This window comes from Halichoerus grypus, chromosome 7, assembly GCF_964656455.1.
Source record: "Halichoerus grypus chromosome 7, mHalGry1.hap1.1, whole genome shotgun sequence".
Classification (NCBI taxonomy): Eukaryota; Metazoa; Chordata; class Mammalia; order Carnivora; family Phocidae; genus Halichoerus; species Halichoerus grypus.
Window position 1 is genome coordinate 51,907,261 of NC_135718.1, and position 23,491 is coordinate 51,930,751.

A 23,491-nucleotide genomic window follows, 5' to 3' on the forward strand; every position below is an offset into this window, starting at 1 on the left:
CTGGCTTGAAGGTTTAAAAAATATAGAATGTTAGGTTACTTCCTTGGAAATTCTGATTCCTTAGGTCCAGGATGGGGCCTAGGAATCTGATTCTTAATATGCATCTCAGAAGATTCTTACCACTGGGGCGCCTGGTGGCTCAGTCTTAAGCGTCTGCCTTCGGCTCAGGTCATGATCTCAGGGTCCTGGGATCCAGTCCCGCATTGGGCTCCCTGCTCCGCGGGGAGCCTGCTTCTCCCTCTCCCACTCCCCCTGCTTGTGTTCCCTCTCTCGCTGTGTCTCTCTGTCAAATAAATAAATAAAATCTTTAAAAAAAAAAAAAAAGATTTTTACCACCGGGCCACCAAGCCCCTTCCCGCGGCCATCAGCGCGTCGCCCGCCGCTGAGCCACCCCAACCAGGCCAGGCTGCACGGGTCCGCCGACCCCCTCAACCGGACGCACGGACCTCACGCCCGACCGCAGGCTGCACCCGGAAGGTGCTAACCTGGCCTGCTGGTGGCGGGCTAGGGCCCCCTCACCCAAGAAAAGGTATTTTTTTATTTTAACGGTTTGCATAACCTTTATTATTATTATACATAAATGAGCACCTACAGTTTCAAAAAAAAAAGATTCTTACCACCAAACAAGTTTGGAGAAAATGTCAGTCAATGCATATCTAGGGAGTGTTGGTTGACTTTTACCTGGGAAATGCCCAATTAAATCACAGACTTTCTATCTACTGGGGCTTCTACTCCAATCCTATCCTTTGAAATGAGGGCCTGTATAGAGGTGGGAAAGATCCAGGGCTGGAAGGCCAACTTCTGGGCAGAATTTCTCAGACAAGGATGAATCAAGAAGGGAATTTACACCTGACAGTTCTGTGCAAACCCAGCCACCCTGAGGCGACTTTTCTAAAGAATCTATTCTCAAAAAGTTAATTGCTTCGGCACTTTTGTACTTGTTCTTTTTTTAGATCCTAGTGATAATTTCATTTTTAAAATGCCAAATGGATGGCTAATGGAGGGACTTTTCCATATAGAGATTGAAAGAGTTTGGGAAATGAGAGCAACCCTCAAACTCACGGCAGTAGATGAGAAATTGGTGCCCGAGGACCTCAGGAAAATTGGGAGAAACTGGGTAGAGGTGAGAACAAAGCAGAATTGAGAATAGCTGTACTTACTTTCTGTGATAGTTCCTGACGGTTCTTGTGTTGGCACCCTTCTGAGCTTCTCAATTTTTTTTTTCCTCCTTGGGATCTTCTGGTTCCACCTGAGTAAAACTGGGTTTCCAGAGCATTGTCCCTTTGCGGGGAGGGTGGGAACTATCCTCAGCAACAATGGGCCCAGCAGCTTGTGGGATGACCACGATGTTTGCATTTTTCGTCAAGAAGGAAGCAACAGTGACATTCTCCCTGAGCAGACCCTCTGCTCCATGGCACAGTAGCCTAAGGATTTATTCAGTCTATCATGGCAGTGAGCTTGCGCTATTTGTAAAGAAAATTCTAGGGGGCTCTGGGTGGATCAGTCGATTAAGCGTCTGCCTTCGATTCGGGTCATGATCCCGGGGTCCTAGGATCAAGCCCTGTTTCAGGTTCCCTGCTCAACTGGGAGCCTGCTTCTCCCTCTCCTCCCTGCTCGTGCGCTATCTCTGTCTCCCTCTCTCTCAAATAAATAAATAAAATCTTAAAAAAACAAAAGAGAAAATTCTACCCAAAGTTCAAAAATAAAAAAATTAAGCTCAACTCAAGCTGTTAATTTCATTCAATCAACCAAAAATTACTTTCAAATACCTAGGGTGGCACCTGGTGCTGGGCTGGACCCTGAGGGCGCGCAGAAGAACCTACGTGATCCATACCCTGAGGAAGTTTAAAAACTGGTAAGGAAAACAAAATGAACATACCTGAAACAATTAAAACACCATTAAGCAAGATGGGTACTATTTAGAAAAAAGAAAAGAACAGTGTTGGCAAGTTGTGGAGAAATTGGAACACTTTGGCACTGTTGGTGAGATTGTAAAACGGTGCAGCCACCGTGGGAAACGGCATGGAGGTTCCTCAAAAAGTTAAACACAGAATTATCATATGATCCAGCAATCCCAACTCTGGGTATATATCCAAAAGAATTGAAAGCAGGGTTTCAGAGAGATATTTGCACACTCATGTCATAGCAGTACTGTTCATGATAGCCAAGAGGGAGAAGCAACCCTAGTGTCCGTGGACAGATGAATGGATAAGCAAAATGTGGTCTATACACATAATGGAATACTATTCAGTCTTAAAAAGGAAGGAAGTCTTATCACATGCTACAGCATGGATGAACCTTGAGAACATTATAGTAAGTGAAATAAGCCAGTCAAAAAAACAAAAACAAATACTACATGATTCTACATATCTTTAGATATAGAGGTTTCCAAAGTAGTCAAATTCATACATCGAAACGGAGAATGGGAGTTACCAGGGGATAGGAGGAGGGGGAAATGGGAAGTTGTTGTTTAATGGGTATAAAGCTTCAGTTTTGCAAGATGAAGTTCTGGAAATCAGTTGCACAACAAGGAGAATATACTTAAGACCATTGAACTATAATACACTTAAAAATTAAGATGGTAAGTTTTATGTGTGTTTTTATCATAATTAAAAAAAAAAATTACAGGGCGCCTGGGTGGCTCAGTCGGTTAAGCATCTGCCTTTAGCTCAGGTCATGATCCTGCGGTCCTGGGATCGAGTCCCTGCATCTGGCTTCCTGCTCAGGGGTGAGTCTGCTTCTCCCTCTGCCCCTGCTCCCCCCTCCCCCCCGCTCGTGCGTACGCGTGCACTCTCTCTCTCTCTCTCTCGCTCTCTGTCTCGCAAAAAATAAATAAATAAAATCTTTTAGGGGTGCTTGGTGGCTCAGTCGTTAAGCGTCTGCCTTCGGCTCAGGTCATGATCCCAGGGTCCTGGGATCCAGCCCCACATCGGGCTCCCTGATCAGCGGGAAGCCTGCTTCTCCCTCTCCCCCTCCCCTGCTTGTGTTCCCTGTCTCGCTGTCTCTCTCCCTGTCAAAGAAATAAACAAAAATCTTTTAAAAAAATAAAATAAAAATAAAATCTTTTAAAAATTACAAAATAAATTAAAAATAAATTTAAATAAAAAACAAAACAAAATAAAATAAATTACATTAAACACTCTGACCGCTGACCAAAATTGCAGTAAAGACAGAGAACAGACACACCGAAGTTAGAGATTTCCTAGGCCTGAACAAATCCTAAAGGATGTGTCATGTTGGATTGGTAGAGCGCGGGGAGGAAAAAAGAAGTTCCAAACAAGGGTCCTAGAAGACGACAGAAGCTGGAATAAACATTGTATAAATTCTGGAGAGTAAATTTTATATGTTCTTAACTGCAGGTGTGTGTGTGCGTGTGTGTGTGTGTGTACATATGTACACATGGATACAATCAGTGAGAAATCTGGCGCAATTAGGAAGAGTTTACACTGAAGAGTAGTGAGAACGAAGTAGAGCTAGGAAGGATGAGGTCTGATTGTAAGAGGTCTTAAAAGCCAGGTGGAAGTCTGTACTTGATACCATAGACTCCAGGAAGGCACTCTTGGTTCTTTTCTTTTTTCTTTTTTTCTTTTTCTTTTTTGAGAGAAAGAGAGAGAGTGTGAGGTGGGGAGGGGCAGAGGGAGAGAATCCCAAGCACACTCCAAGCCCAAGTGGGGCTCAATCTCACGACCCTTAGGTCATGACCCTGAGGTCATGACCCTGAGATGATGACCTGAGCCGAAACCAAGAGTTGGACGCTTAACCAACTGAGCCACCCAGGCGCCCCAGGCACTATAGGTTCTTAAACAAGGATGTGTATAAGGTTTCTAGTAAAGCTGAAAATTCCTACCAGTCTCAACTGAAATAAAAGAAGCAAAAGAGAGTGATTTGGATTATATCTGGGCTTGGGCTGGAGGGAATGGGGGAAAGATAACCCCCCCAGGGCTGGGTGCCAGAACGGGAGGGAAAATTGAAATGAAAGGACAGCAGAGGGGAAGTAAGAATGCAAGGGAAGAGAGGAGAGCTACAGCTGCCTCCTCATTCTTGGTCTTCAGGAGCTTTTGTTTTTCCAAACTTGCAAAGTCATCTGTTTTGTTTTAGAAAGAGCCTTAGAAAGTTCCTTTCAAGAGCTGCACCATGAAATCCATATTTGATGGTCAATACAATAGTCTCATGGGTTAGAGTGGGAAGAATGAGGGTAGAGAGCCCCAGCGCCCAATCCCAGTGGCACCTGCCAAGTACAAAGGCCCTGTCTTGGAGCATTAGCTGAGAGCTTTATCTTGAGGAAGAGGGTGACTGCCCATGGTGAGGGCTGTGGTTTCAGAGTCAGAGAATGGTGTCCCATTCCCAGCTTGGTTGCTGACTCCATCTATTCACTGGGGTGAATCACTTCCCTCCGTAGGTCTCTGTTTTTTCCACCTGCTTTCACAGAAGACAGAAAAGACCAAAAGAAAAAGAAATGTACATCAGGCAACTAATTTGAGCAAAGAGGTAAGGCCTGGGCTCTAGGAAAGCTCGGGATGTACGACCACCCGGGGGGGGGGGGGGCAGGTTTGACGTGCTCTGCTCTTGACATCAGAAGTCCGCAGAGAAGACGTAAGTATTAAACAATACAAACAAATGTTGCCCCAGAGAGTCTGGGTTCTGGGAATATGAACTGGGAATCCCAACCAAAATTCCAGGTCTCCAAGTTCCCCTCAAGGAGTCATGAGGCTTATGCAGGAGGTGAATCACCACACCCAGGATCTGTCTTGGAGACCTAAACCACCGAATATGAGCCCCAGCAAAGGAAAGGACTCAATTCAAATAGCTTGGGCGTCGTAACTAGAATATAAGCCGTTCCCTTGGGTTCTAATGAGACCAAGAAACAATTTTGCCCAAAGATCTGGATGCTATTCTAGTTCTGAGGTCAGTGGCAGGTCAAAGCCATAAAGTCGGTCCCCGTGGAGTCCTATGGTCTCTGGCCTGGAAGAGTACATGAATAAAAGAGTTCAGAACACTGTGGGCCTAAAGATATTGAATTTGTATTCCTCCCAAAGCCTATATTATTTCACAGTCCAACTCTCATAAGCAAAAGGCGGAGAGATGGGCAGCAGCTTGTCAGAGTCCAGAAGAAAGACCAGAGGGTACATGGAGAAAGATGCGTGTTGGCTGCTCATCAGCAATGGTGGTCTCTCTGCTACGGGGAAATGCTAATCCTCACAGCCAGGGAAGGTTCAAGGGGAGCCCAGGGGGAGGAGTGGACCCTGGGAATCTGGAATACTTGAAACACTGTGTTCAAAAGGGATTTCACATACCACTTTGTACCCATTAGGACGGCTGTTACCCCAAAAAGTAGAAAATAACGTGTTGGCAAGGATGTAGAGAAATTAAAACCCTTGTGCGTTGGTGGTAGGAATGTAAAATGGTGCAGCCACTATGAAAAACAGTTTGGCAGGTCCTCAAAATGTTAAACATAGAATTACCATATGATTGAGCCATTCCGCTCCCAGGTATATACCCAAAAGAATTGAAAGCAGGGCCTCAAACAGATATTTGTACACCATGGTCACAGCAGCATTATTTACAATAGGTGAAGCCAAAAGGTGGAGCAACCCAACTGTCCACCGACAGATGAATGGGTAAACAAAGTATGGCATATACATAGAAGGGAGTATTATTCAGCCTTAAAAAGGAATGAAATTCTGATACATCCTACAACATGAATGAAACTTGAAAACATATTTAGGGGCTCCTGGGTGGCTCAGTCGGTTAAGCGGCTGCCTTCGGCTCAGGTCATGATCCCGGGGTCCTGGGATCAAGCCCCGCATCGGGCTCCCCGCTCGGCCGGGAGCCTGCTTCTCCCTCTCCCTCTGCCTGCCTCTCTGCCTACTTGTGCTCTCTCTCTATCTCTCTGTCAAATAAATAAATAAAATCTTAAAAAAAGAAAACATTGTATTTAGTGAAATAAGCCAGACACAGAGGCCACATATCATATGATTCCACTTCTGGGAGGTACTTAAAATAGGAAAATTCACATAGATAGAAAGTAGAGTAGAGGTTAACAGAGTTGAGGGGAGAAGGGATGGAGAGTTATTGTTTAACAGGTACAGAGTTTCTATTTGGAAGGTTGAAAAAGTTCTGAAAATGAGTAGTGATGGTGGTTGTACGACAAAGTGAATGTCCTTGATGCCACCGAATTGAACACTTAAAAGTGCTTAAAAAGCTAAGTATTGTGTATATTTCACTATAATAAAAATTAAGTAATTAATATTTTTAAATGGCTAAAATGGTCAATTTTACGTTATGTATATTTTACTAAAAAAAGATTGCCAAAAAAGAGGGGGACACGGGGATCTACCGGGCACTAAGAATAAGATTCAGAGAAAGAGGACATGGGAAGGTGGCCGCAATGATATTCAGAGTTAGGAGCTGAGATGGGGATGGGGACTGGGATGGAAACAAAGAGCCTGCCCATAAAGGAAAAGGATAAAGTGTAAGAGTCAGAGATGAAAGAAGAGAAGTTGACCAAAATGGAGCCCTGTTAGGGAATAGGGCTGAGTATGGTGGAAGAAATGGGGATTGGCAGGTCTAATTTTTTAAATGAGTCTGAAGTCTGGGTCTTTTCTTTGGCAGGCACGTGGATTTCCATGTTTAACCGCTGCAGGGCTTGTGGTGGATGCTTCCGGGACCTTCATCCACTCGGCAGTGGTCATCTGGCTGTTACCCTCTGAGGCTTCCTGTCTCCTTTTAGAGCTGACAGACACCACAGTGAGTCAGTTCTACCAAGACTTGACTCATTTTTGACCCAGTTTTGATGATCAAACACAAAATTCTGGAATTTGGCACTACGGCTCAAAAGGTATGGGGGTACATGGTTGCAAGACCAGGTTCCTAGCTGCCCCCTGTTGCCAAACCATTTCTTTGTAAAGGTTGAAGTGAACTACGTTTAAAGATTTTATTATTTTTAAGTAATTTCTCCTCCCAACGTGGGGCTTGAACTTACAACCCTAAGATCAAGAGTCGCATGCTCCACCAACTGAGCCAGCCAGGCACCCCGGAAGTGAAATACATTTAAAATCAGAGAGACTTGAGTCCAAATTCTGGCTTGCCTCTAACCAGCTATGTGACCTTGGGCAAATTACTTAACCTCGGAAAGCCATGGTTTCGTCACTTGTAAAATGGAGCTAAGGAGCTCTGCAGCCTTGTGGTGGGGATTAGATGAGATAATGTATGAAGAGCTTCTCAGCACTTTGCTTGTCACAAAGAAATTGCCCAGTAAGTTAAGGTTATTATTATTATGACTACTATTAGTACCTTGAGGTCTTTGATTATCTAGGATTGCTTTGCCACAAAGGCAATGAAGACTGTATCTGGAGAGTCAGTAACCCAGACTCCTATAGCCCTGGATTTAGAGCAGGAAGACCTGAATCTGATCTGGGATCCCCAATTTACTAACTGTGTGACCTTGGGCATTTTCCACCCTCTTGGTTTCCTTGTTTGTAAAATGGGGCTGGTTACATAGAGTTGTTAATTTCAAATTAAATACTACAGGTAAAGGCTTCATAAATAACAACAACCACCAAAAAACCAAAAGGATGTATACTATACTCAGGATCAGAAGCAAGCTATGTCTGCGCCAAGGTTAAGGTCAAGGTGGGAATCAAGGTTGGGATCAGCACAAGAGCTATAAAAACAACTATGATAGAGATCAGTGCTGGCACTGAGGTCAAAACAAACTTTTGGGCTAAAATAGGGAGGGAGTCATGAACAGGATCACAGTAGGGGGTTGGGTGGAGTTTTTAGTTTGGCCTAGGAATCCATGCCAGATGGTACACACTGTCTGAGCCCTGAGCGATACAGCCGTTCTGTGCGGTGACTCAGAGGCGGCCGCACTCCCTGGGATAAGGCTCTAATCCAGAGAATTTGGTTTGGGGGAAAGTAGAGTACAGGACTTAACAAATCCTGAGAGACTTACAGAAGAGTAGGCCTTTAGGCAGATAGTCCAATTGTAGTAGTTCAGCGACCTCATCTCCTTCATCCTTCTCCCTGCAACCTGGTAAGTAGGTAAGTCATATTAAGTATCATCCCATCTCCAGCTCTGATCATCCCTCCTCCATTACCCATCTTCCATCATCCACCACCTACCCATCATCATCCATTCAACAAAGATTTATTGAATACTTCCTATGTGGCCAGCACTTTGCCAGACCCTGGGGATCCAGTAATGGATGGAGGAAAGCATGTTGTCTGTCCTCATGGAGCTTCAGTCTAGAGGGAGAGACAGATAATGCAGCTGATTTCCACCTTCTACATTTGTGTGCATTAGTGGGTGGTGGCAGATTCTAAAATCAGTACATGAGGCAAAGATTGCAAAATTATTCTTGAAAACACCTTACATTGCCAGGACCTTGGCATTTAGAAGCACGAAAGCCAAGAAATAACATCTATTTCTCTTTCTCTTTGCACCTTGGGTGTCACCCTGAGATAGTAAATGTCAAGATCTGGCTTTAATGGTGGAGTGTGATTTTAAATGAAGGAATTTCTTTGTTTCTTGCTCTTTCAGCTGAGTGTGGATAGTTGGGTTTGCATAAGTTAACTTCATTAACGATGGGACTCCAGTGTAAATACAAATTACACCAATATGTATGTAATTATTATAAATATGTAGAGGAGGAATATGGAGGAGGGATGTAGCCTAGTAAGGGGTAGATGAGTGAATGATATGGAAGGCTTCACTGAGGAGGTGACATTTAAGCTGAGTCCTAAAGGGTGAATATGAGTTAGCATGTCATAAAGGGAAAGAAAGAACTTTCCAGGCAGGGGTATTGACCTGAGGCAGAAAGGAGCTCAGTGCATCGTAGGAACTGAAAGCCAATTAGGTTGATGTTGAAGAGATAACAAAGGGCTTCCCCAAGTCAGCCCCCAAAGCGAGGACCTATTCTACATGCTCGGATGCGGTGTATATAACAGCACGGAGGTAAGGTGGTCTGAGACTCAGAAAATTAAATAATTCAGAGTACAGGTCTAGAGAAACAAAGTCATCACTCAACATCTTTTGGAATCACTGGGTGAGCTGCCCTGTGAGATGAAAAGAAAAATAAGAAACAAGTTATTGGAAACAGGGACAGTGGGATTCATAGCTATAGCTCTGAAGAGCGTATACATAGACACAAACCAGGGGTCACAAATGCAAACACCCCAGAGGCGAAGTAAGTAATGTAAAGAGTAAAGCGGGTGGAGTGTTGGACAATGTGGGGGAGGGAGTGTGAGGGCTAATGCAGACAAAGAGCTCTTGTCTTGTTTAAAGGGGTACCTGCCATTCAGCTCCTGCTAATTGTTTCCAAGTAAGAACTGAGGACCAGTTTTTGCTCGATCTTCCATATTGTAGCAGATGCCGTCAGTTCCAGCTTCTTCTGGCCTTTGGAGCCCACTCTTCTCTACTGTACCACAGGCTGGATGCTCCTTATGAATTAACACCACCATTGCCCCTCCCCACCCCACCCCCCACTCTGTAGCAGCTCCCAGCCAGTGACTTGCAGGGTTTGGTGGATAAATATGTTAATGTCTTTGCCTCTCGGGGGAGATAACTTTGAGACATGTGTCCTACACTGTTTTCTCGGAGTTCCCCAGGAGAATTAAGCTCCAGATGTCCAGATGGTAATTTCCTTGGTAACCTTACCCTTATCTCTTACCTTCCCTGTCCCACTCCCTAACTGGAGTTTCCTAGGATCACCTTCCCAATAAACTACTTGCAACTGAAGACTTGTTCTGGAAGAAACCAACCTAGGACACAAAAGGTTAAGAAATATTTGAAATCTGGATTTTTTAAAAAGATTTATTTATTTATTTGAGAGAGAGAGAGAGCATGAGCAGGAGGGCAGAGGGAGAGGGAGAAAGAATACCAGGCAGACTCCTTGCTGAGCACAGAGCCTCAAGCAGGGCTCAATCTCATGACCCTGAGATCATGACCTGAGCCGAAACCAAGAGTCGGATGCTTAGCCGACTGAGCCACCCAGGCGCCCTGAAATCTGGATCGTTTTATGTTAAAACTTCCCAATTGAAGTTGGGCAAGTCAACAAAAGCAGGTTGAAGGGCTAGATTTAGCCAACAGACCATCAGTTTGGGATTCCTGACATAAACTAAGACTTCATCTTTCTTTCAACAATCACCCAGGAAAGGAATACGTTGGCTAGAGTAAAGTGCTTCGGACTGAGTTGGATGAGAAAGTGCTAAGGGTGAGACTCAGGGCTGCATGAAAATGACTGCTTCAAATGTGGGGAATTAGGGAGTTCTCAGCTCCTGCCCATGGCTCCCTGCATGCCTCCTCCTTTGAATACACCAAGGCCCCAGGCAAAGTCGGAGAGCAGAGGCAGGCCCGGCAGCTGCCTATACCAAACTGGTTCTGCAGAAGAGAGGCAAGCCAGGGCCTGCTGGCTGCAGGGTCCTCAGAATCAGCCACTCCCGGTTCCCAGTCAGGAGCCCTTCCCGGGACCACAAGACAGCTTGCCTTTCTGCATGATCTTAGCCCAGCTTGCCTCTCAGGGCAGGGAGAGGCCCCAAGAGTGTGTGTGTGAGCAGCCAGCTGGGGAGAGCCGTGAGCCCCCACCCCTGGCACCTCTAGCCAAGCCAACTTTCTAGGTAGTCATCCAACTCAGCCATCTAAAGTGCTGACAGGAGGCATGTCATCCTCTGTTGCATAGAGGAAGACACACCAGGCCCTGGAAGGCTGAGGGCTGCACCTGGCCAGGATGCCCAGACTGGCCCATGGGTGACAGGCAACACCTTATGCCCCAAGCTGTCTCCAGCGGTGTTTGCAGAGCCTGGGCTATTTTAGGTTCCTTTGTCATCACTGCAGGCAAACTGGACTGGAGGAGTCTGATTAGAAGGGAAAGAACCGGTTTAACAGAGCTGGGCTGGTGGAGGCTGCTTCCCTAAGTTGGCCCATAGCACGCGGCAGAAAAGCCTGTGTCGCTGCTTCTGAGGCCAGGACTGGGTTAGGATTTCAGCACTGGCTTTAGAGCAACTTGTCAGACAAAAGAGGCAAAGAGGAGGACTTTGAGGTTCAAGGGCCAGCAGCTGGAATTCCCGTCTTAGGAATAACCACGACAATAATACCTTATTATAAACGTCCTGTAAAGTATTTAAGTTCTCTTCATAGAGGTGATCTTATTTGATCCTTACTGCAGTCCTATGGGGCAAGCAGGTATTACCCGTCCCACCTTAAATATAAGGAATCTAAAGGCTCACCAAAGTCAAAGTGGCTTGCTCAAGGTCACAGTCTTAAGAAAGTGACAATGGCAGGGCCTGAATCAATCTCAGCGGGGGGGGGGGGGGGCGGGGTGCTGGTGGCGGGGGAACCTAGATTTGCACATCTAGAGGTCTTTGAAGGAAAAGGGGGACTCCGGGAGACAGGGGGAGCCCTGGCCTTCTGCTGGTGGCCCCAGGAAATGTGGTGCTTCGTGGATCAGTGGCTGAGGAGTGGACCCACCCACAGAGCCTGTTGGTGGTCTGCACTACAGGGCAATCACAGCAGGCCTCGGGGCAGCTTCATCTCCTCTCTTAGCTGGTGGGTGAGAAGGGTTTTTGTGTTCCCCTCATGCCGCCCCCTGAGTCAGCTCTCTGGCATTGCCCTGGCATGTCCTGGGCCCCACGCCCAGGCAGTGAGGAGGTGCTGGCCGATTGCCTGGGGAATGCTGCTGTCTTAACTCCAGCCAAGTCCTAGTTAAGACCCCTTCCCGGAGGCAGCTCAACAATGGCTGCATTGGGAGCTTTGACTTGTAGGCACGGGCTAAGTCTTCCTCACCCCTTGGACTTCCTGGCATAGGTGGCATTGGGCACACGCCTTTACCTAAGGGCTGCAACCTAGGAGGGGATGCAGGGACCAAATATATTTTATAGACTTGGCTGAGCCAGGCTGCTACCCCAGAGCCCTGCTTGGGTTTCTGGTCACATCCAAATAGCAAGGGAGGGAGTTGCTTTTGGACAGAAAAGGGGAAAAGAGAGCCAAGACTCTAGCCTGAAGCTGCCTCAGCTGTTTCTAGGGCTCTGACTCAGAAGCTGCTTCTCAGGAATGTTGAGCACATGGGCCTCTGAGCCCCTTGTCCAGGCACAGTGGAATGAACAGCTGGGGCGTGGGGGATGTTTTATTCTCCCCTCTGTTCTCTGAGGATATCTTTCCCAGAGAAACCCTATCAGGATAGATTGAGGACTCATCCTGGAAGGCCCTGGCCTCCTTGTCCAGGAAGGAAGCCTCCCCAGACCACATCAGCCCAAGGGATCGACCCCAGCGATGAGTGTCTGCAGCTACCAATTTGTGCTTGTCAAACTGCTGCCTTGCATGGGTGTCTGTGTTTCCCCCTCTTTTTAATTATCTTATCTCCCTAACTGTTGCAACTTCATGTTCCAACATGAAGTCAATTTGTTGACTTCAAGCTTCTGGGTAAAAACGGATAATCTAAACATAACCTTCATTTGATAAAAACATTGATTGACAGATAATCTGAGAAAAGGGAACAAAGAAAAGAAGGAAGCAATGAAAAATCAGTGAGAAAACCAGCAGTCTGGGTCACACCCCCAAATCTGGGGACTCTCCTTTCCTTCCCAAGCGAAGTCCCCAGGCCACTTGGAAAAAGGAGAGAAGAAAAGCTATGGAGAGGTGACCTGGCACTTCCTTGCCCCCAGCACCCACCCCAACCCCAAACACCCTCAGATCTGCCAAGGGCCACTGGGAACCCTTCAACCTTGAGAGAGGAGGGGGCTCCACAGTGATTCTCCAAATGTAGACAAAGGTTCTTTTCTCTGCCTCTCACCTTTATTTATTTCATTTCTCTAAAGCAGGTAGATATCCCATGGGATAATCCACACCGAAATGAGACCCAAGGAGAACTAACCCTGGAACAGAAATTATGTTAGCAGCTTACCACACAATACAGTATTTTTAGGCTTGTTTGCGTACCTCCTTAGATCATAAGAGCTGGGAGGGCAGGAACAGAGTCTGTCTTGTTCACCAAGCTAGTCCCAGAGTCTAGCACGCTATGTGGTACACAGCCGGCGCTCAGTAGGGTGCTCCATGCATGTTTGTTGATTTGGCTAATTGAGGGGCATCTGGAGCCTGCCAGCATACTCCTGCTATCTAAGGGCCATCAGCCGCTTTTATTCTAGAGCTAACTCATTCCAGGTCCGGGAATCTGATGATCTATTGGGAGGAACTGGAGCCAGGTACACTGATAGGCTGTCTCTGGGGCCGTGGGCTCTGGGACAGACTTGGGGTTGGAAATGACTCTTGGGGTGGGGTCTGCTGAGTAAGCCACAGCCCTGATGTCTCTCTAAACCCGGGCCTACTGCGGCCTCTAGTGGACAAGCTGAATCACTGCCCTTTTGGGGGGGTGGAGGTCCAGCTCCCTCACCTCTTTGCCCCCAGGATCTTCAGGTTCTCCACCTGCGGGCCCAGGGTCAAGAGCATACACGATGGCACCACCAGCAAGATAATGAACCATATCATAACCATAGGTCAGACATGGAACAGACCAATCCATTAAAAAGCACCCATTATGTCCAGTACATAGTAGTCTAATAAAAGCATGAGGAGGGGGAAGAGGGAGATATGGGAATAGGCAAGGATTCTGCCCTGAAGAAACCTATGCTCTAACTGATAAGGCAAAACTAAAATTAAAATAAGCAAACAGCGAGCCTGTAATCACGTGCCAAACATTTCAAGAGCTGAGTTCAGAGGATTAGCTTAACTTCTCTGTGCCTCAGTTTTCTCATCTGTAAAACGGGGATATAAAATTTACCTTGCAGAGCTGTATGAAGATTATAATAAGATGATGAAGAGGGAATGTGGCATTATGTTTCTTGCTGTTACTCAAGTAATCTATGTTCATCATAAAAAAATTTAGAAAGCACACTTAAGGAAGAGGAAAAAGTTCACACTGATACCACAATCAGAGATAAGTACTATTAATCTAACGACGTACAGTCTTCATGTATTAAGCATGTCTGTAGAAGCAGGGACATTCTGGGAGTGGCATGAAATCACAAAACCAACTAGGATTACAGAGGATCTAGAAAGTTATACATGAGCATTCGTACTTAATTCTGAAGGAAACAGCATTTCAGCAAAGGCATGACCTACTGAAAGCAACATTATTTCCTGCAGATCTCTACATATATGTTCATCTTAGCAGAGGACCTTCCCTGATTATCCTATATTAAATACCTCTATCCACTTACCTCACTTTGATTTCCTTCACAGCATTTATCACCACCTGATGTATTCAATATTTATTTGCTCATAGTTTGTCCCTCTCACTAGCAGGTAGGCTTCCTGAGGGCAAGGACAGCATCTATTCTGTCCACTGCTCTACCCCCAGCACTGAGATAGTGCCTGAAAAAAGTAGGTGTTCAACCAATATTTCTAAAAAGAAAGCACAAGAAAGAAAAGTGAAGTATAAAATAGAGTTGGCAAAGGTAGGAGAGTTACTGCATAACTCTGGAGGGTGAGGTAAGACAAGTCTAAGGTGGTGGGAGGAAAATGCAGAAGGAATGGGCACAAAGACATTTAAAGAGGAAAATATGATGGTGTTGTTTCCTGATGACACACAGGATGGTAATAATAATAACTACCATTTATTTAGCATCAGGAAGTGAGCCATTAACCTACAAATATTATCAGTAAGTTATTATAACAACCCTGTAGTGAACATTAAGACATCTTTATTTTACCAATGAGGAACATGAAGCTCAGGGAGTTCAAGTAACTTGCCCAAGGTCACACAACTAGGGAGTGGCAGAATTGAAACCCAGCTCTGTCCTTTAAGTGAGATAAGGGACGAGTCAAAGTTGACTTAGAGATTCTGAACGTAGGTTCATTGGCAGGAGAGTCATGTCACTGTCAGAGCCAAAGGAACTGGAAAAAAAAACTGGACAAAGCAAGAGAAGCAATTATAATAGTTAATATTTATTGAGCCCTTGATATGCAAGGCACTGTTTTAGTTTTCTCATGTACTAATCATGTACTCCTCATAAACCCCTATGAGGTGAGTGCTATTATTATCCCTATTTTATAGATGAGAAAACTGAGGCACAGAGAAGTCATAAAATGTGCAGACTCCCATAGTTAGTAAGAGGCCAGGAGTTGGCTTCATTGTTCTTAACCACCATGTTATACTGCCTCTCAATCCAATTAATTTGGATTTGGATCATGTTGAATTGGGGGGGATAGCAGGACATTCAAGTGGGACCATCTGGTAAGTAAGTAATCATCTCTAGCCAAGGTCTGGGATCTAAGAGCCTCTGAACCTGGTCTGGTCAGAAAGTTGGACGTTGGTCCTTCCCAAAGCCTACCCCTGCCCAGCCCAGAGCCAAATACTATAACATCTGGCTGGTCCCCAGACTTATGTCCTTTTCCTCCCCTCCACCCTCCCCTCCAGCTCACCTGACCACCCAGTTTCCCATACACCTGCCAAGTCCTCAGTATCTCAGGGCCTGACTCACACTCTCTTCTCTACCAGCAATGACCCCTCACCTACAACTCCATCTGCCAACATCCTTCCCCTCCTTTCATCTCCTCCAGTTTTTCCAATTGTTCCAACATGATCTGCTTGCTCCCCCATTAAAAGTCCCATAGTACTTTGCTTTTACCCTCCGTGCATTTACTGAGTACCTACTATACCCCGGGCACTTGAGAGGATACCAGGACAAACATAAACAGACACAGACCCTACCCTCGTGAAGTCTGTAATCACACAAACACATGTAAGATTACACTTGGGATAAGTGCTTTGAAGAGGTGGTGGATGGAACTTTGGGAGGCTGTCATTCAGGGACCTGATCTGGTTGAGAGGCCAGGAAAATCTACTCTGAGAAAGTGACACCTGAACAGAGAACTGAGCTTAGGCAAGGGGACGGAAATGTGATTCAGGCAGCCATTTGTACTCTGGTACTAATCTTTTGTTGTATCATTGTTTTATTATCGTGCTTATCTTCTTTCCTCCAGTGAGTAAAGCTCCTTTAGGCAGGGCCTATTTCTGGCCCATCTTTTTATCCCCTATAAGAGTTAGGACTGAAGTTTACCCAGGGCAGTGAGACTGTTGTCTAAATGGACAGAGGGGACATTGGCTCTCTCTGCAGAACCCCTCAGCACAACACCCCCAGAGCCCCAGGAGCGCTAAGGGGTCACCCTGAGCCCACCTCTAGCACCCTCCTTTGTGGTAAACAAGGACCAGTGTCACTTCCAGCTTCAGGCCCATTTTTATGTCCGCCCTTGATGAAGGTATCTTCTGGCATTAAGCTGGGGTTTCAGGTGTCCTGCCTTTGAGGGCATGGAGGCAGCCTGTGACCCACAGTTTGGAAGGAGCACCAGGGGGGTTGTGCCAGGACAGTGGGGTTTACTGGGGCCTCCAGGTCCTGTCAGCTTACCGCCTCCCTCTTGCCTACTCTGTTGCTGCCACACAGGCCTTCTTGCCACCCTCAAATAAACAGGCCTTTGCTGCAGTTCCTTCCACCAGGAATGCTCTTGTCCTACACCTCCAAGGACTACCTTCTTATCGTCATTTAGGTCTCCCTTAAAAGTCCCTTTCCAAGGGCAGCCATGTCTGAGTACCTCAGTTAAAGGAATTCTCTCTTCCTCCCCACTCTGTCCCATTGCTTTATTTTATGTTCTCTGTAGAACTTACTCCAGGCGAAAAGGACCGCTTCCCAGGTTCATTGCCTGCTGCAATACAGACCCAATTCCAATGCAAGTTCCATGGGGGCAAGAACTTTGTCAAATTGTTCTCTTAGGTTTCCATGTGACTGAAACGGAGAGGTGATCAAAGAATTTAAGAAATGAATGACTGAGTGCCCTACTGAGTAAGTGCCTGGATTCAGGACGAGGATTCGATTGGGATAAATCCACCTTGGGTTTAAGATTCCAGTCTAGGTCCCAAGGCTGGTATGAGCACATCTGAATTGAATCCCCCATGCCATTTACTATTCCCCCACCTCAATACCCATTTCTATTCACTCCTCTTCAGTCACATCCTCCCCTACAACATGTTAGTTGTTTGCTCTTAGGCAAGCTACTTTCCTTTCCTTTTTTTTTTTTTTTTAAGTAATCTGTACACCCAACGTGGTGCTCGAACTCACGACGATGAGATCAAGAGTCAGATGCTCTACCGACTGAGCCAGCCAGGTGCCCCAATTTTGCTTTTTCTAAACTCCAGTTTCCTTTTCTGTAAAATGGGGCTGATGGCTCCTACACACAGAGTGCGGTGGTGAGGGTTAAATGGAAAAGCGTAAGCTAGAGTACTTAGTGCCGCTGCCTTTCTTGTAGCAGGTGCTCCCTAAAGGTTAGCTACAACTGAGGTTTTGTTATCTTCACCACACCGCTCTCATTCACATTCCTCTTGCTCTCCAGCCTCTCTCTCTAGCACCCTGTGCGCCTCAGGTCTGCCCACCAGGGGGCCCCACATGCCTCTCTTCCTGCCCTGACCGTCCCTGCTGGTGCAGGCAGCCGGCCCCTTACCCCAGTATCTCCCTCCTTCTCTCCTGACAGTTTTGTCACCTCTTCTCAGGTGCTCCCTCTTCGTCCTAATATCTCCGTTTCATGCCTGCAGTACTCCATTCATTCTACAAATAATTATTGAGCACCTACTATACGCCAGGCTTTGTGCTACTTGTTAAGGATACAAGGAGAAAGATCAGGTACCCTCTGTCTTCAAGGAGTGCAGTCTCTCTAGGAGGATGGTGGAGGGGTGGAGAGGCAGAGAGACTGGACTCGGGGGTGGGAAGGCGGAAATCAGACTGCCCTTTGGAATCAGACCTCTAGCTATAAAATGGAAGAGTTTCTCCCCGCCAGTCCCTCAGCCCCTCCCTCCAAATACCACAGCTCCTCACATTATCTACTCCCACAACTCATCTGAAATTCTGAACTCAGCTCATCCCCAGCACCTCAGACCCTGTTCCAAACACTTCAGCTCTTCACACCAAAGTTTTCAGCCCTCGCCCTGAATGTCCTCAGCCTCACACTCCAAAATCTCATCCCCAATGCCCAATCCTTCAGAGCTCAATCCCTCACTTTAAATTCCTCAGCTCCTCTTTTAAGAAATACTGGTTAAATCTGTGGTTCCTAATCCTTTTTTCAGCTCTTAGACATGGCAGGGATGGGAAAACACTCCCGCTAAGGACAATGACTGTTGGGAGTAGTTACTGAGGATGGGCATATCAACTATTCCGTGCATGGTTGTGATCTGATGTGTTTTCCAGGGGAGAGAGGGGCACCCCTCACCAGACCCCCTAGTTTAGAAATTGTTTATTTAAATGTTTTCATTTAAATGTGTCTGCCTGGCTCCGTTGGAAGAGCATGCGACTCTTGATCTCAGGGTCGTGAGTTTGAGCTTCACAATGGGTGTAGCAATTACTTAAACAAATAAAACTTCAGAAAGAAACTTAAGTGTTCTCATTTGTCCTTCTCACTCTTTCTTTTTTTTTTTTTTTTTTAAGATTGTATTTATTTATTTGAGAGAGAGAAAGAGATGCAGCACGGGCACAGGGAGAGGGAGAAGCAGACTTCCCGCTGAGCAGAGAGCCTGACAAGGGGCTCGATCCCAGGACCCTGAAATCATGACCTGAGCCCAAGGCAGATGCTCAACCTACTGAGCCACCCAGGCATCCCTTTCTCACTCTTTCTTATCCCCATTATCATATCCTGTCACTAGTTTCAAATACCTCATCACTAATAATTTGCTCAGAGTCCTTGGAGAGAGGCCATGACCTCATCACCACTAATTCTCCAAAACTAGCCAGAGAATCTTAGAGTTGGAGGGGATTTCAGAAGTCACTGGTCCAGGGAGTTTCAAACTTTTTTTTTTTTTAAGATTTTATTTATTTGACAGAGCACAAGCAGAGGGAGAGAGAGGGAGAAGCAGGCTCCCTGCTGAGCAAGGAGCCCGATGTGGGACTCGATCCCAGGACCCTGGGATCATGAACCGGGCCGAAGGCAGCCGCTTAACCGACTGAGCCACCCAGGCGTCCCCTTTCTTTTTTTTTTTCTTTTTTAAGATTTAAGTTTCAAACTTCTTTCGGGGACTTTTTTTAGCCAAGGATTCTTCTTCAACAAAATCTTAAGCAGAACCCCAATATATATGTTGAGCAGCTGCCGAGGCATGACCATGTAACCTGTAGGTTTCTGTGGAATATGGATCGAACACCCCTTATGGGCACAAGACTAAATTGTCTCCAAATTTATTTTACAACATCCCCCAACAAGCAGATTAACTATTCTTTGTTTCCAAGAGCATCATCCCCCTTGCATTTGAACACCCCACTTTCAATTGCCCCATTTTCCTCAGGTCTGAAGAATAAGTACCTTTACACTCTAAAACTGCATTCCAAAATTAGGGAGGGAAGCTCCTCGCATTTAGGGGGGCAAGTCCCATGGTGTAATTTTTGGAGACTTCGAAGAGAAAGATCGGAAGAATGACAGAGGGTCCCACCCAGTGGAGCACCTCTGGTGATTACTGGGGCATCGGTTTCCTGTGTAATCCCCTGCTCCCCGTGCTGTGGGCAGGGCCTGAGTGCTGGTGCTGCCCAGGGGACTGGCTGCAACCAGAACAGTGCAGCTGGAGGACCCCAGGAGGTTGCCATAGATACTGATGCTCAGGGAGCTGGTGAACTCGTTATTATTTATATGTATCTTCCCTCTAATTGCTGTGGGGCAGCTGGAGGTTGTGTGGGTGCTACAGCAATGGGGATCAGGAGGGTGTGTACGAGGGTGTGTATTTGTGTGTGCACACAAAGGTGTCTACAGGCTCCAAATTGCCACTCTGGCCACGTCAGAGTCTGACCTGTTGACAGAAGTAGTGAGAGAGGGAGAAGCAAGGTAGACATAGAAAGGAAAAAGGATGGGGTGCCTGGGTGGCTCAGTCGGTTAAGCGTCTACCTTCGGCTCAGGTCATGATCCCAGGGTCCTGGGATCAAGCCGCATCAGGCTCCCTGCTGGGCAGGAAGCCTGCTTCTCTCTCCCCCACTCCCCCTGCTTGTGTTCCCTCTCTCGTTGTGTCTCTCTCTGTCAAATAAATAAATAAAATCTTAAAAAAAAAAAAAAAGAAAGGAAAAAGGAGAGATTGATTTGAGTTTTGTTTTCATTGTGACGTCTAATTTTCCACTTTATTTGGACCTTTCTCAAAATGAGAGGCAGTGCCCAGCACATAGTAGGGAGGCGATAAACATTTGTTGAAAGGCAGTTAGTCCCACTTACACAGCAGTGTGAGTCATCCCCCAGGCTTCCCCCCACTATTTTCCTCATCACTCTTCCTTTTACCCAGAGACTCCGTGCAAAGTGCTTTATATGGGTACCCTCCAAAACCCAGCATAGAACGCTCACCCTCAGTGGGGAAGATAGCCCCTCTCGCAGTGGGTACCTGGGAGCTGTAGTCCTGATTTTACATTTTTTCCTGGGATACCCCTCCTGGGGACTTCACAGCAGCCCTAGCTTGTTCTGATCTTCCATCTTCTTCAAGCCACCTTACATTAATGAATATCAAGCTTCAGCATGAGGAGGTCGGGAACCAAGTTGTCCTGAGGGCTCGGGAAGGGCACGTTGATGATTAATATGCAGCCCCTATTTCTGGAGTGCAGACTAGCCATCACTTCTGCCTTTAAGGTGGATGACAGGAACTCGGGACTCACTGTCATTCCCACGTATAATCTCATTGCCTTGCCCCACACTGGGACTCAGAACGGGGCTCTCACCCCAGTGCTTTGAGATAGGAAGTGGCCTTACTCCCCAGCGCCTACTTCCTGTTGCCCTGGGGAGGGGTGGGGCATGGTGTTCTGTCACCTCAGCCCTTTCCTCTGGTCCTTGCTGCCCTCCTCCCAGGCAATCTCTTTAAGCTTTTCTTCTCCCATTCCCTTAATCGCCCCCACTGGGCAGTCTGGTTTTCCCCAGCTCCCAGGGCTGTTGGGTGAGGAAAGTAAGGGAGCCTTCCTTGGGAGCTTTGCTCCACCCACCCCCTCAGGGAGGCAGCCTGGGAGGCTGGGACGCCTCTCAGCTGCCTTCTCGGTGAGCCAGCCTGCTGACAATGGAGGCCTGACTCCCAGTGGGTGTCCTGCTGTAATCCAGACTGAGCTGCAGCAGTTGGCCCAACCCTGTCCTGCCCAGTTGGGGCTGGCCCCTGACTTGGGGTACAGCTGCCTGGGCAGGGCAGGTTGGGAACCCGCCCAGCTTGTTTCTCCTCCACAGAGACAGTTGTGTGCCTCAGTTCTACTGTCCTCTGACAGTGGCTACAGAGGAAGGGATGGTAACTCCCCCTGCGGGGGCCCCAAGTAGTCCCTTCATTCCACAAATGTTTACTGAGGGACTGGGGCTAAGTATACAATGGTGAACAGAGGAGGCAGAGGCCCTGCCCTACTGGAGCCTACAACTTAGTGGGAAGGCAAATATTAAACAAATAATAATAGCTACCTCTGTTCTAATTAGGTACCTGGAGCTATTCAAAGTGCTTTAAGTGATTTCGCCCATTTAATACTCACAACCCTGTGAGGTAGATACTATTTTTCTTCTCAGTTCTCAGATAAACTATTGAAGCACAGAAGGATTGAGTGACTTGCCCAACATCACACAGCTGGTCAGTGAGTTGCCCAGAAATCCAAGCAGGCAGTCTGACATCAGAATTCACTCTTTAGACAACCACATTCTAGCTCTACTGCCTCTCATAGCAGTAAATTGAATATATCATGACAAAATGTGATGAGTGCTATAAAATAAAAATACAGGGTGCCCTGCAAGAAAAATGGGGATATTTTTTCTCCTTCCTTCCACTTGCTCTTCTAGCCCACAACCGCACAAAACCTTTCTAATCGTTCCCACTTCATCATCCCTTTCGTTCCTGGCCTGAGAGACAACATTCTTTTATCGCCAGGGTTGGAGTGCAGGAAGGCAGAGTTCCACCTGCATCCTTGGCCCTGGCCTGGTCTCCCTGAACAAACCATGCCTGAAGGGTTTTATCTAATAATGGCCCTGATGCTTACACAAGTCTAGACTGTCCGCTTCCAGAGGGAAGGCTGTTGAGAGAACTGGCTCTGCACAGGCTGGGGGCGCCTCCCGCGTGTGCAGTCTGACAGCGGACTTTTTGACCTTGGCCCTCTCTCCACATCGTGTGAGCCGGGGGCTAAGGACGACTAGAAAACTCGGTGGTCCAGACCCCAACACACTCCCAACACACACACATAGCACGCACATTCCGAGCCCTTGCAGGGTCCTCCCTGGGACAAACCCACAGGTCGTGAGGCTTTCAGCTCCCTTCTGGTGGCCCGCGGCTGGGACCCCACCCCCGCCCCCTGCTACCCCGAGCGCGCGGCCCAGCCCGGGCGGCTCCCGGGGCGGGGCGGGGCCGACGGCAGAAGGCCCCTCCCCGGGGGCGGTCCGGGGGCCGGACAGGGGGGCCGGCGGGGCTGGGGGCGGGGCAGGCGGGCGGGCGCGGGGGTGTCCCTCCCTCCCTCGCTCTCCCCGGTAAAGTCTCGCGGTGCTGCCGGGCTCAGCCCCGTCTCCTCCTCTTGCTCCCTCGGCCGGGCGGCGGTGACTGTGCACCGACGTCGGCGCGGGCTGCACCGCCGCGTCCGCCCGCCCGCCAGCATGGCCACCACAGCCACCTGCACCCGCTTCACCGACGACTATCAGCTCTTCGAGGAGCTCGGCAAGTACGACCCGCCCGCCTCCCGCCGCGGCCCCCCACCCTGTCCCCGCCGCCCGGGCGCTATGCGGCTCCTCGCCCCGCCCCCCCGGCCCTGCACCGGCCGCTGCAGCGCCCCCTCGGCCCGCCCCACCCCCAGCCTTTCCCGCCCGCCGTCTCCGGGGCCCCCTCGCCCCCAGCTCCGTACCCCGCAGCCCCCTCCGCGCCCTGCAGCAGCTGCCCGGGCTGCTGCACACCGCGCTGCCGCGGGGACTGCAGCCCCCGGACCGCTCCTGGGCGCCCTCCAGCCCCGCCCCTCCCTCACCCTTCAGGCGCCCCCCATTCTGACCCCGCCTGCTCGCCGTGCCCCCTCCTCACCCTGCTCGGGAGCTCACTCAGCACTCTGTCCCATGTCCCACGCTCCTGGCACTCTGGACCCTCCCCGGCCCTGCAGCTCCAACCCCGCTGCGGTGCCCGAGTGTGGGGGGATGTTTGGTGCCCGGCCCCGCCCCCCGCTAGGGATGCTTTCAGGATCCCAGCCCCGCTGCTGGGCAGTGCTGCAGCACCCCCTTGTCCCCTCCCCCTATCCCTGCAGTGGTCCCGGGAGCCGCGCGCCGCAGCCGCAGCATCCCCCTCCCCTCTGCACTGAGCTGGCCGCTGCAGCAGCCCCGGCCCCCCCACCCCCACCCGCGGCGCCGAGCCCGGCCACTGCAGCCCCCGCCCTGCCCGCCCCCCTAGACGTTTCCAGAGCTAGAGAGTGCGAGCTCCCATTTGGGGGGAAAGTAGTGGAAAAAATCATGGGGTAGGGGAGCTGTTGGTGTCTGAGACCTACAACTGGATCCTCTGTTTCCCTGCTGTCA

At 48.3% G+C, this 23,491-nt stretch overlaps 1 protein-coding gene and 1 long non-coding RNA gene across 18 annotated transcripts in view; one reads left to right on the forward strand and one right to left on the reverse strand.

The window, feature by feature from the left end:
- Nucleotides 1-1,128: 1,128 nt before the first annotated feature.
- On the reverse strand, nt 1,129-23,136 carry LOC118547098 (uncharacterized). Its single transcript, XR_013449730.1, has 4 exons — nt 23,010-23,136; nt 8,125-8,247; nt 7,955-8,032; nt 1,129-4,416 (listed from the first exon to the last, which is right to left on the reverse strand). It is a non-coding gene; the product is annotated as an uncharacterized LOC118547098 (long non-coding RNA).
- CAMK2G (calcium/calmodulin dependent protein kinase II gamma) overlaps nt 22,475-23,491 on the forward strand; it is a 54,615-nt gene continuing 53,598 nt past the window's right edge. For 6 of the 17 annotated variants that reach the window (XM_036110283.2, XM_036110285.2, XM_036110282.2 and 3 more), the window contains exon 1: nt 22,478-22,659. In XM_036110283.2, the coding sequence (XP_035966176.1) occupies nt 22,595-22,659 (65 nt within the window). In that variant the 5' untranslated portion in view covers nt 22,478-22,594. Of the gene's footprint in view, nt 22,660-23,491 lie in introns of all 17 variants that reach the window. The other 11 variants (XM_036110278.2, XM_036110273.2, XM_036110274.2 and 8 more) reach the window with 5 other exon arrangements.